This window comes from Pipistrellus kuhlii, unplaced genomic scaffold (assembly GCF_014108245.1).
Source record: "Pipistrellus kuhlii isolate mPipKuh1 unplaced genomic scaffold, mPipKuh1.p scaffold_m20_p_11, whole genome shotgun sequence".
Lineage (NCBI taxonomy): Eukaryota > Metazoa > Chordata > Mammalia > Chiroptera > Vespertilionidae > Pipistrellus > Pipistrellus kuhlii.
The window spans coordinates 30010709-30024401 of NW_023425416.1; the positions used below are offsets into that span (position 1 = coordinate 30010709).

General features: G+C 49.7%; 1 protein-coding gene across 2 annotated transcripts; it reads right to left on the bottom strand.

Moving 5' to 3' along the window:
* Positions 1–4766: 4766 nt before the first annotated feature.
* Positions 4767–7626, bottom strand: NUDT16 (nudix hydrolase 16). Of its 2 annotated transcripts, none has more exons than XM_045579295.1 (3): positions 7523–7626; positions 6938–7216; positions 4767–5953 (listed from the first exon to the last, which is right to left on the bottom strand). In XM_045579295.1, exons 1-3 carry the CDS (start codon positions 7577–7579, stop codon positions 5792–5794), a joined length of 498 nt encoding a protein of 165 aa, XP_045435251.1. In that variant the 5' UTR covers positions 7580–7626; the 3' UTR covers positions 4767–5791. The 2 variants fall into 2 exon arrangements, with proteins under 2 accessions (XP_045435251.1, XP_036287387.1); XM_036431494.2 differs by lacking the exon at positions 7523–7626 and adding an exon at positions 7325–7516.
* Positions 7627–13693: the final 6067 nt, after the last annotated feature.

The window sequence follows — 13693 nt, forward strand, 5'->3', positions numbered from 1 at the left end:
GAATTCAATAATTTCATTACAGATAAAACGTTTCCTTCTTCTCTATTTAAACAGAAGATTAATTTGTCTGGTGGGATAGAGGACTTGGGGGAGGGATCAGATTTCTGCGCAATAAGCTGACACTCACAGAAAACATCCCTTCCCACTATTCACCGTGGCCCTGGTCTGCTTCCTTAGTTTCTGAAGGTTTCAAGTAACTGGGGAAGGTGACAGCCACTCTTTCCTCAAATGTCCCTGCCTAAAAGCAGCGGTCTGCTGCAAGCTCGATAGCAGAGGGAGACCGTGGCTCAGACGGCATGGGGCCCCCAAGTGTTGACGCAGCAGCGGCCATTACTCATGGAAATAGCACAGGATTGGGAAGTGAGGACATCTTGCTGACTCTGCAGGAACATGTGCTTGGCAGGAGGCAGCCTGAGCCACTCACCTTCCAAGGAACAAAATGCTCAAAGTGAAGGGGGCGGCTTCGGTGCTGCAGCTGTGCTGGGGGCAGCTCTGCAAGCTGAGTCCCAGGTGCTGCCTCGCTTAACCCTCATCACAGGAACCCCAAACAGGAATCTCAGACAAGGAAGAGGAGGTCAAGTCCTGGCTGAACATCACTGCAGCCGCTAGTGGTGGATAAAGAGTTGCCAGGAAACTTCCCATTTTCTCTCTGGTGACTGGGTTGAACTAGGCTGAGGGGATCCTACATGGGCCACCATGCTGGGTTTCCTTACCCCGCAGCAGGAGGGTAAGGGGCAGAGCAGAAAGCGGAGGCGGAGCTGCACCTCCCCGGCCTGCTTCTGGACTGGGGGGCAGGGAGGCCAGTGAAATGGACCAGGCCGCAGGTGAACGCTGAGGACGCTCACTGACATGTGGCTTAACCCAGTGGTCGGCAAACTCATTTAGTCACCAGAGCCAAATATCAACAGCACAACGATTGAAATTTCTTTTGAGAGCCACATTTTTTTAAACTTAAACTTCTTCTAACAGCACTTCTTCAAAATAGACTCCCCCAGGCCGCGGTATTTTGTGGAAGAGCCACACTCAAGGGGCCAAAGAGCCGCATGCAGCTCGAGAGCCGCAGTTTGCCGACCAAGAGCCTAGTGACTGGGAGGGGGGTGTGGGATGACACAGGAGAGTCATGGCCTCGCCCTCTCAGTAGTCAACACAGACCTGAAAACTAAGAGTATTTGGTGTAAATACATAAGCCATGACAACTGCAGGGGACAGTGCCGCGATACTCGTGCTGTAGACACCAGGAAGGGTGTACGAGGCTGGACCCAACACATCTCAAAAAGAGCGCCGGGCAGATGTGCTGGGTGGGACCCCCGAGGGGAGGGGCCTAACCAGCACTGCGGTCCTGGGCCAGCTGCTCCCATCTCCCCGGGCCCCGGGGTCCTGCCCTCCCTGCAAATATGAACTGAAGGTTGTGATATAAGTCACAGGTGGACAGGGATCCCAGAGGCCCCCAAATGTCCATTCCCTCTGCTGGGGGCTTCATCTGGCGCTTACAAAAGGCTCAGGGCTAAGTTAGAAGGAAAATGGCAGAGTCTTGCCCTGGCCAGTTTGGTTCAGTGGATAGGGCATCGGCAGGTGGACTGAAGGGTCCCAGGTTCGATTCCAGTCAAGGGCATGTACCTTGTTTTCGGGCACATCCCCAGTAGGAGGTGTGCAGGAGGCAGCTGATCTATGTTTCTCTCTCATCCTTCTCTATCCCTCTCCCTTCCTCTCTGTAAAAAGTCAATCAATATACATATACATATACATACACATACATATACATACACATATATACACATACACACACACACACACACACACACACACATATATATATATATATATATATATATATATATATATATATATATATATATATAATGTTAACTCTGCCATATATATTTTTGGCAGAGTTAACTTCTCTGAGTATCTACCTACCTGCCCTCTGCAGCTGCTCCCCTGCCCCACCTTCAAAGGCAGAGAAGGGCTCCTGGGGCCCACATGGCTCTCTGTTGCCCTTCCAGACCACTGCTCACCCTGCCTTTCTTCAGAAGCCTGCTCCTTGCAGGTTCCTTCTGTCCATTGTGCCCACTTTCCCCACCTAGCCGCTGTCGCTGCCTTTTGATCGCTCCTCTTGTTGGCAGAGGATGCTGGCTAGGAGTTCACACTCCCTTCTCCAACATCTGTCAGTTTCTTGCTTCATTACCCACCCGGACCTTCACTTTACCTGTGACTGTTCTGCCCTCTTCTGGCTCAACGACACCTCCCCACCCGACCCCACCCCACATTGGGGTTCTACCTCCTTGAGACCACCATTTTGCTATCACCTCTGAAGACACCCCTGTGTCCATGAACCTTGTACCCCACAGCCCATCCTCATTTCTCCTGTAATCCTACTGCCTCTCTCCCTTCCTATACTCTTCTGGAAAAAACCAAAGTCTGCATCAAGTGTCTTCACCCCAGCTGACCACCCATGCGGGGGACAATACCGTGACACATCTGAGTGCTCAATTCCTACCCTAACCTGACCGCCTCACAGGCCAGCCCTGCTCTGCCTTTATACTGTTTCTCTAATTGGCTCGCTTTTCAATAGCAAGATGAATGACTACTTATACCTTCTGAGAACATCTTCCAGCCACATCCGACTGATGGTCTCACTTCACCAAGAGATTCAATCTCCATTATCTCACCATTCTTCTCATCCTCCACTCTTTCCTGTACTCTACTTCCTGAGCCCTATTAGGCTAGAGGGCTGTACCTTCTTTCTCTTGGGCTGTGCGCTTCAGTGACCCCTCTCCTCCACCCCCACACCATCCCTCCCCTCCACTCCACACCATCTCTCCCTCCACCCCCACACCATCCCTCCCTCCATCCCTCCCCTCCACCCCCACACCATCCCTCCCTCTACCCCCACACCATCCCTCCCTCCACCCCCACACCATCCCTCCCTCCACCCCCACACCATCCCTCCCTCCACCCCACACCATCCCTCCCCTCCACCCCCACACCATCCCTCCCTCCATCCCCACACCATCCCTCCCTCCACCCCACACCATCCCTCCCTCCACCCCCACACCATCCCTCCCTCCACCTCCACACCATCCCTCCCTCCATCCCCACACCATCCCTCTCCACTCGCCACAGTAATTGTTCCACCCACATACTCACATTCTACCTCCCACTGCAAACACCCACCTGGCTCCACCGTTCTCGTCACCACACCATTTCTCCGAGTCCCTTTAGGACTGGCTTCTCACTCTGACCACTCCCCCACTCTCCATCCACTCAACCCACTCCAGGCTGCCTTCCACTCCCATCCCATCCTGAAATTGCTCCCTTCAGTTATCAAAGCTTCATACCACTAATGCCAGTAGACAGTTCTGCCCTCACTTTCCTAAACGCTGACAAGCACTTGGCACAGCCCACTCTCCTAAAGCAGCTTCCTCTCAACCTCAGATCCTCTGTAACGTGTCCTCTCCTCCCCCAAACTCTCAGGGATGGGCTTCCCAACTCTTCTCTTTTCTCTCCCTGGGTGACCTCATCCAGTCTGACAAATGGCTCTGTCATCTTTATGCACAAGACCCACAGATTTGTATCACAACATGCCACACCCAAATGATCTCGATTCTACCCCCTCCAAAAGCTTGCTATCCCTTCAGGTTTCCCTTCACCCACAACTTGAATAACCGAAGACGCAAACTGAAAGCCACCTCGGGTCCTCTTTTCCCTCACCGCACTCCAACATGTTCATCAGAGGGCCAGTCAATGCCACCACCGGCTCACTCAAATGCATCCACTTCTCTCCACCTGTACTGCCACCCTGGCCCAGATCACCTCCATCTCCCACGTGAACAGCTGTGGCAGCCTCCCATCTCCCTTTTCCTACCCCCTTTGAGTCCACTCTGCACACACTAAGCCCCCAACCATGGCCTCCTGCCTGCCTCTCCAGCTTCATCTTTCCTTGCTCACTATAGTCTAATTACACAAGCCTTTTCCCATTTCTAGTCCATGCTCTGGTACATTAAAGATGGCTGCAAATTCCCTACCCTCCCAGTGGAGAGATGGAGTCTAATTCCCCTACCCTTGTTTTGGGATAATTTGCCAATTCTTCCTCAGGGCCTTCCTCCCTGGAAAACCTTAGAATATTCTTCCCACGCTCCTACCTGGCTACTTCCTTCTCACCTTTCAGCTAAAATTCTCTACAGAGAAGGCCCTTTCAGACCACCTCAAGTAAAAAAAATACCAAGGTAGGACCTTTATCAATACATTAATGCCTTAACACTGACAAAAATAATAGGCATCCCAATTAAAATTATTAATCTTATCTTTCTCTCCAGAGCAGGGAAATGGCCCACAGGCTGGCCACCTCCTTTCAAAAATATATTTTATTGATATTTTACAGAGAGGAAGAGGGATAGTTAGAAACATCGATGAGAGAGAATCATCAATCAGCTGCCTCTTGCACACCCCCTACTGGGGATGTGCCCGCAACCAAGATACATGCCCTTGACCGGAATCGAACCCGGGACCCTTCAGTCCGCAGGCCGACGCTCTATCCACTGAGCCAAACCGGTTTCGGCAAGGCCACCTCCTTTTAAAAACAGTCTTGCCTGGCCTGATTGGCTTAGTGGTTGAACGTCGACCTACAAACCAGGAGGTCAGGGCACATACCCAGGTTGTAGCCTCGATTCCCAGTGTGGGGTGTGCAAGAGGCAGCTGATCATTGATTCTCTCTCATCATTGATGTTTTTCTCTCTCTCCCTCTTCCTATCTGAAATAAAAGTATATTTAAAAATAAGGAGTTTTATTGGACACAGCCACACCCATTTATTTATGTATTGTCCATTACTACTTCTGACATGGCAGAGTTCAACAGTTGCTACAAAGACCATGTGGCCCAACAAAGCTTAAAATATTTACTATTTAGCCCCTGAAAGCTTCCCAGCCGGGAAGAGAGCTGGCTCTCGTCCCTAGATCTCCAATTCCTCATACACATTGTCGAAAGAACAAGAGAGCCAGGAAGCCCCCTACAAACCCTTTCCTGGGAGGTTCTTTCTATCAGAGCAGGGCTAGTGCAGGGCTGTGGCAGCTCCCTTCTAATGTCCCCAGAGCCTAAAGGGTCCCAAAGATGAAAACCCTGAAGGAGATGCACCAGGACTCAGATGTGTCAAGTTCAAGGTCAGTCCAAGTAGACCAAACCATTTCCAAGCTCAGTTTCAGAAGACAGCTGGGGGTTGGTTAGGACTCTTGAACCTTCTTTCAGGGGTATACTGCTTGGGCCAATTCCCAGGCAAGGATGCGACCACTTTCAGAGGGAAAAGGGGTCCTCGGCTTCCCTGTCCTCAACAATCGTGGGCTGGGGTAGACCCTGGAGAGCAGCCACATATGAGCGTGGAAGAGACCATGTGGGAGTGTGGTTCACAAGCTCCTCCTCGGCAAGAGCATGGGATGGTGACAGCTTAGGCCCACTTCCCAGGTAAACTAAACTTTGGGGGTCAGGGAGGCATCAGCTTGTATGTGGGCACAGACTTTCACATTCAAATGTCTGGGGGCTGCCAGACTCTGTGTGTATGTGTGTGTGTGTGTGTGTGTGTGTACAGGGAGACAGGCTCTGAGATTTGTCAGGTCCCCTGGGAGGAGATGCAGCTTTTTGCCTTTGATGCCATGAGTTGCTGGGAGCCTTAAGCTCAGAACATATTGCACATACTTCTCCTTTTAATCTATTACCTATCAGGCTCAGGCCCAGGAAAAGAAAACACTCCTTTCTCCTCCCTCTCACACGGACAAAGGTCCTGATCTCAGAGCTGAGGCCTTAAGGCCTGAGGGCAGAGCCAGGGTCTAGCAGTCCCAAGTCCTGGAGGGCTTCCACCAGCTGCTCCCGGGCAGTCCCAATGAAGGTGTTCTCCAGGAAGGCAGGCAGGCCGCTCACACCGTCCCGCAGCGTGTACAGGGGCACCCGCACCAGGCCCAGCACCTGGGAAAGGAAAAAGACCCAGCAGCTCATCCCTGCCAGTCGTTCTAGATCAGACACCTCACCCCTTATCAGTCCAGCAGAACCAGGCCTGGGGACTCCCATCTCAATAAAGCCTAATGGGCCCAGCTCTATGCAGACAGGTGACCCAACTCCTGCTCCCCAGCTCCAGAGCCCTCAGTGGCGCTGCCTCCAGGATGCCTGCTTGGTCCTACATCAGTTCTCAACATGTGGCATCCAGACCAGCCCTATCAGCAGCACATAGGAGCTTCTGGGAAATACAAATTCTCAGGTCTTCCCCTCCCTCCCTCCACTGAACCAGCAATTCTGGGAGTGGGGCCAGTATGGACTGCTTTAATAGGTCTCCCAGATGATTCTGATCACCACCCAAGTTTAAGAACCAATTTCCATCTGCTCCCCTAGCGCTCCGCCCCTAGCCTAAGTGCCAAGGTTTGCCCGCAAAGGATCTCCTATCCAAGTGAAACGGGGGCTTCGGGGGCAATGCCTTGCCATGAGAAAAGGGGAGCAGACCGAAACCCGCTTGGCTCAGTGGGTAGAGTGTTGGCCTGCAGACTGAAGGGTCCCAGGTTTGATTCCCATCAAAGGCATGTATCTTGGACACATATCCCCAGTAGGGGGTGTGCAGGAGGCAGCTGATCTATGATTCTCTCTCATCGAGGTTTCTAACTCTCTATCCTTCTCTCTTCCTCTCTGTAAAAAAAAAATAAAAAATATATATATATATTAAAAAAAAAAAAAAAGAAAGAAAGAAAAAGGGAGCAGAAGAGAGGCTTGTTTGAGTGCGTTCTAGCAAGTTAGCTGCAGAGGCCTGTACAGGAGGGGTAATGGAGAACCTTCACGGGGTGGGAGTAGGGGGATCAGCCATCCAGATGAAAGCTAACCAAGACTTCCACTCCACCAGGAAGCCCAGGGAGAGGCTTTCGGAGGAGGGCGGGCGTGGGATGGGGGTTCCCAGACAGGCCCCACCTCCAGCCCGTGGTCCTGGGCCAGCGGCGCGCCCCTCTCCACGGCCTTCAGCTGCTCCAGCGGCAGGCTCTTGATGTAGAAATGGGCCACGACGCGCGGGGCCGACGACGCGGACGACACGTACGAGTTGCGGTAGTCGGCGCGCTCCACGCGGAAGGCGGTCGCGGCCTCGCCCAGCTCCTCCAGCAGCTCCTGGTTCAGCCCGTCCTCCAGGCTTTGGTCCGGGAAATGCACGAAACCGCCCGGGAAGCCCAAGCGCCCGTCAAAGCGCATCTGCATCTGCAAGGACAGGGGAGCGGGGGTAGGGTTGGCCGGGGCGCCAGAGGCCGGCCGCGGGGCGGGGAGGAGGCGGGGGAGTGGCGGGTGGCGGGCGCGTCCCCTCCTCACCAGGACCAAGTAGCGCAGCGGGATGCGGCGGAAGAGCAGCCCGGGGTCCGGGGCGTAGAGCATCGCGTGGCACGCGTGCCGCCACTCAGGGCCCAGCGCCAGGGCCTCCTCCAGCCCCACCTTGCGGACCCCCAGACGCTCCTCCGTGGACCGACGCCCCCCCATGGACCGATGCCCCCCCGTGGACCGACGCCCCACCGTGGACCGACGCTCCTCCGTGGACCGACGCCCCACCGTGGACGGAGGTTCCCCCATGGCCCGGCGCTGCTGCCCCACCGGCGGTTCAGGAGGCCCACGTGGGCCGCTAGGTGGGTCTCAACCTGGACGACCAATCGGAGCTCGGGCCCGGCGGTAAGGACCAATCCATGCAGGGCTCAGGCAGGGTGGCAGCCAATCAGGGTGGGGCTTGGGTGAGGTCGTTGGTGGCGGGACAGTAGATATTGAAAGCTTCCTCTGGGTTGGTCAGCGGGGCGTCCTGACTGCGTTACTGCCCCAGTCTGAGCAGGAGTAAGGTAGGGACGGGTCCTGGGAGCTAGGGGAGCATAAGGAGCGATCTGGGAACTGCATCTGGTTTGGTTTGGGTGGTACATGAAGCATGTGGGCTGGGTGAAGGTTAGGAAGAAAATGAGGCCCCCAGCTGGCCTGGCTCAGTGGTTGAAGTTCGACCTATGAACCAGGGGATCACATGCCCAGTAGGGGGGTTCGGGAAGCAACCAATCAATGATTCTTAGTTTCTCTCTTCTTCCCTCTCCCCTTCTCTCTGAAATATACAGATAGATAGATAGATAGATAGATAGATAGATAGATAGATAGATAGATAGATATAGATAGATAGATAGAGGCGGGGTTGGCCTTGCTGGGGGACTATGGCGAGGAGGGATTGTATAACTCGCCAAGTTGTGAAATTGTGAGGACTCCTTGGCTGATTGAATGTTGGGAGAGAATTATACTAGGATGAGGTCAGAGTTTAAGGCCTGGGTCAGTGGTCGGCAAAGTCATTAGTCAACAGAGCCAAATATCAACAGGACAACGATTGAAATTTCTTTTGAGAGCCAATTTTTTAAAAACTTAAACTTCTTCTAACGTCACTTCTTCAAAATAGACTCTCCCAGGCCATGGTATTTTGTGGAAGAGCCACACTCAAGGGGCCAGAGCTGCATATGGCTCACAAGCCACAGTTTGCCGACCACGGGTCTGGGTGGGTGGTGGTGTCTTTTTTTATCCTCACCCTAGGGTGTTTTTTATTGGAGAGAGATATAGAGATTCATTGCCTCCCATATGTGCTCTGACCGTGGATTGAAACAGCAACCTGGGTGTCCTGACCCTTCAGTGTACTGATGGATGCCCTAACCACTGAGCAACACTGGCCAAAGCTAAAGTGGTGTCATTTTTTGAGATGGGAATTTAGGAGGGGTAGCCAATGAGAACTGTAGTTCTAGTCAAGAATTGAGAGTGGCAATAGGCAGTGGATAGGACAGATAGGATCCGTGAGGTTGCAGTAGGCAGACAAGATCAGTGCAAGGATGGCAGCGGGTACAGAAGGTCTCCAGAGCAGATCACCTAGCTGTGAAGGAAGGTCGGGGCCTACTCGGGACCTGATGCTGAGGGACAAGGATTCCGGATCTTTCATCCCAGTCCAGGCCTTCCCCACCTTTTCTGAGGCTTTGCGCTCTATGCAGATTACCTCAACATCAATAGTCAATATTTATTAGATGGAGGAAAGGATGAGGCAGCTCCTTGAGAGGGCCTGGGCTTGAAGTCACAGCCTGTAAGTGACAGCCCGGGACAGGGGAGAGCCCAAGCCACCAAGTCACAAGCCTGTCACCTTAGCATCATATAACTGTCAGACCCCCAGGGGCTCAACTGTTAAATGGAGATACCAACCTATTAGGAATGTTGAGAGGTTTAAAGCATTCAGAACAGGAGTTGGGGGTGGGGGGTGGGGCAGAGTGTTGTCTTAAGGTAAAGACCTATTGGTTGGAAGTCAGCCACAATCATCAGGCCTCATCACCCCTAGGAGAGAAGGAGATGTCCCCAGCATCGTCTTTGCTAGCTTATAGTCTTCTGAATAGCCTGGCATTTATAGCATCTACTAGCATCAGGCACTGGATCAAGGCAATGAGAATTGTGCCTGACACAACTCATTACCCATCAGAGTTCTAGAGCACTTGAAAATGGTCCTGGTTAAACATTAGAGTCACCTGGTGAAAGCTCACAAAAACTGCCAGCAGTACTGGATTACAGCTCAAGTCTGAAATATCTGTATGTTCATACTGATATGGACAATGCACAGGTAAACTCATGCTGAGAAGAGAAATCTCTTATGCAGAAGAATCTGAAATAATGTACTCCAGCTCAAGGAGATGGGCCCCAAATAAGTTGTGAATGGTGGTCCCTTCCAAGAGGACAGTATGCAAACAGGTGTATGGGTTGGGGAGAAACCTGACAAACATTACTTTAGCCAGGGGATCAAGGTCAACATCAACAGTGGTAAGTCATGCTGATAGTATGTCCCCTTGATAATATGACAAGATGATGAATATGATACTTAATGTCAATGGTCTTCCCCCCAACATGTCATAACCCCCAGTAAATCATTAGAAAGGCATTAAACAAACCCCAGCAGAGGGATATTCTACAAAACACCTGACCAGCATGCCTCAAAACTGTGAAGGCCATCAAACAAGGAAAGTCTGAGAACAACAAACTCACAACAAAGAGGACTCTAAGGATCCATGACTACAAATGCAACGCAGTATCCAGGATGGGACCCTGGATCAGAAGAGAGCATTAGAGAAAAGCTTAGGAAACCTGAATTAAGTATGGACTTTGGTTTACAGTAATGTATCCATATCAGGCCATTATTGTAACAAATATTAATGAAAGACGTTAAGGCTAGGGGAAACGGGGAGAACTGTATGAGATCTCTCTGTACTTCCTTCAGTTTTTCTGTAAATCTAAAACTTCTAAAAAATAAAGTTTATTTATAAAAAAAATTAGGAGGCTGAAATCAGCAAAATGTAGACTGAAGGAAACTTTGCAAGATAAATGACCTGGTTTCTTCAATAAGCAAATTACAGGAGGAAAAGAGATGGAGGCAGAATCTATACATTAAAAGGGAGTGAAAATACGTATCATTTTAAGTGATTGAGTTTTATTTGGATCCTAATTTGAAGAAACAAACTTAAGGAGCCCTAGTTAGTTTGGCTCAGTGGATAAAGTGTTGGTCCACAGACGGAAGGATCCCAGGTTTGATTCCGGTCAAGGGCATGTTACTTCAGTTGCAGGCTCCATCCCTGGCCCTGGTCAGGGCATGTGTTGGGGGCGACCAATCCATGTGAGTCTCTCGCATCTTGTTTCTCTTTCTGTCTCTCCCTCCCACTACCATTCTCTAAAAATGAATGGAAAAATATCCTCAGAAGATAAATAACAACAACAAAAAGAAACATGCTTAAGGAAAAAGTAAAACAGTGGCAGAAATAAGCAAAACTGATTAGATATTTGATATACAGGACTTATTGATCATTTTTTTAAAAAGTGTGATACTGGTATTGTGACTGTAAAAAGAGTATTTAAAATAAATACTAAAAAATACTAAAATATAAAGATTTTCTTGCTACTTTAACATCTCGATATGGATTAAATACCTTTATAATTGAGTTTTGTGGTTTAAGTTTTAAGCACATGGAAGAATAAAAATCTTATGACTTAACAAAGGAAAAGATTCTTTATCTTTTAGAGATATGTGCTGAAATATTTATGAATGATATAAAAAATAATCCAATGGGGGAAGTGGGTGAGAGCATAAATAAAATAAGGTTGGCCATGAATCGATCATTTTTGAAGGTGAATGGTGGTTTCATAACAAGGGCTTATTACATTATTCTCTTTACTTTTATGTAGTTTGATGTTTTCCATAATAAAATGTTAAAAAGATCTTCTCTTGAAGTTAAAGGGAAAGGTTATAATTTACATTTGAATAAAGGTTTGCATTTCACGAAACTTTTTTTACAGGCACAATCCCTTTTGGTCCAGGAGAGGGAGAGGATAGGGTCTAGTCTCACTTTTTAGGCAGAAAGAAAACTATGACCAAGTCTACTACCTGCCAGGAAATTTCAAATCATTTCACTTAATCCTCCTAAAAACTACCAGGTCTTTCAAATGCAAAGCTAAGTGGGGGGTTGTCACCAGCAAAGAGCTGCCAGGTAGAGCCAGTTGGGGTGTATCCAAAAGGACTTACTGAAAGGGCTGGATACTTATTGTTTTTTAGGCATTCACGTATTTGAAGTCACCATAGGCAACCTTAAGGGAGGTGGCGTCTATAGAACCCCACCCTGTTTGTGGTTCTTCCCACCATCAAAAGCATCCTCTGCTGTGTGGTCTGGAGCTCATCAGGTGGATCTGTTTCACTGTCAGGAGAGAACTGTTCAGACACTTCCAGCTTCATGCCTGGACCTCTTCACCTGAATACCCTATCAGCACCTCAGATCCAACACACCCAGGAATGAACTTAGTATTTCTCCAGCCCCTGCCCCACCCATCTGCATCTCCTCCTGCTCCCCCAGCTCTGTGCATGGCCCACCATCAGCCCAGGCACCTGTGCTGGAAGCCTAGCAGGCCCCACAGACAGTTCCTTCACCCCAATCCAGTCAGTCTTTGCTGCACTCTCAGTGCCCTGACTTCATCGGGTGGTCAGGTCTTCATCTTTTCTCACCTAGACTACACCACTCAGCACCCTTCCTCTCCTGCCTATGTCTCACCCTGCACTCCACACAGGTGCAAGATCCAGCTAAAAGCCACTCTTTGTCCAAACTCCAGGCGCTGCCCTTTTCTATGGGATACAGCAGAGCAAACTCAACAACCCGGCTCCCAGCTTTGCCTCCTGTATCAGTGATCTACTGCTGAGACATACTGTAAAATGGAGTGACTTAACGGTGGGTCAGAAACAGAGATGGTGTGGCCAGATGCTTCTGGCTCAGGGTTTCCTATGAGAAGCCACAGAACCATTTAATTAGAAATACATTCCCCCCTAAAGTAGTAAAAAGCAATCCCAAAAAGTATGAAGCCCAGATTTGATAAAAGATGTTAAGAGAAGGAATACGGAGTGATGCCTGGAGAAGGAATGAATATTGGTTAACTTATTGCCAAAATAGTACATAGTAAACAACCACAAAACCCTGAGGACCACACAGCAATGAGCCTTTACTTTCGGCTCAGGTGTTTGCCGGTCGCCGGAAGCTGCTCGGCCTCATTCCTTGGCTGGAGCAGCTCTGCCCATAGCTCTCGTCCTCTCCCGTGATTGGCAGATGAGCTGGTGAGGCAGACGCACCAGAGAACGTAACAACTGCACCTGCAGTGTCCCGCTCCTGAGTGGCCCCTCAGCCTAAACAGGTTCTGTGGCCAAATGTGGAGTCTTCGTGGGGGTGTACATAGGGGGTGCAGTTACGCACTTTTAGCCATTTTCAGCTAGCACTGGATTAAAAATCGCTGACAGCCAGCTACAGAGGTTGTGGGGCCACTCAGGAGTGGGACACTGCGGGTGCAGGTCATTTAAAAACTTTCTTTGCTGTGTGCCCACCCCGCACCCCTTACCCATCCTCTAGCTCTGTCTCCGTCAGTCCCTTTCTTACACACACACTTACTTCTCTTTGCCTCATTATTCAGTTTTGCTCCTGGCCCCATTCTCCTCTGACACATTAGCTAGCGACCCCATCATCCTGAAAAAAGCGTTGGGTATGTTTTCCCCTTGAACAACTGTTGAGTTTGCCAGCCTCTTTTATCCTGGGCCCCCTGTCGTGGTCAGACTCTTGTAATAGACCCAGAGCTTTCCCTCCAGCCTTCTTCCAGATACATTAAATAATTAACTCCCATCACGCCCCTTTGTGTGTCGTATCTCTGCATCACCCAAAATAGCTGGTGGCATTTTCCCTGCATAAATAGAAAGCAGAAAAGTCAATTGGCATTTGTGAAATATGTGTATTTTTTACAAAGCGGCAAGCCAGCAGGGTCCCTTTATTTCCCTCATACCTGTGACTGTTTCCTAACAAGTGCCTTCCTCATTCCCTAATTCCTAAGCCAGTTTCCACTCATCATCAAGCAGGTTACCCTACTCCAGCATCCTTAGCTGTAAAATGCAATAATTCATTCTCTCTCTCTCTCTCTCTCTCTCTCTCTCTCTCTCTCTCTCTCTCTCATCCAATAGGTCCTTATAGTAATAAACACAGGACTGGTATATAATGGGCTTCCAATAAACCAAATGTTGCCTGATCTAAGTAATAGTTATTATTAGGTAGCTATGGTATATTACATTCAATAAGATATTTCTAGACAAAGAAAAGCTAAAATAGGTTATTTTATTTATTTGAATGG

Coding starts and splice junctions, on each gene's coding strand:
- NUDT16 (XM_036431494.2), bottom strand. CDS start 7,489: ATGGGGGGGCGTCGGTCCACGGAGGAGCGTCTGGGGGTCCGCAAGGTG. Junction 7,217..7,324: donor CGCTGCGCTACTTGGTCCTG/GTGAGGAGGGGA, acceptor CTGTCCTTGCAG/ATGCAGATGCGCTTTGACGG. Junction 5,954..6,937: donor CCCAGGACCACGGGCTGGAG/GTGGGGCCTGTC, acceptor TTCCTTTCCCAG/GTGCTGGGCCTGGTGCGGGT.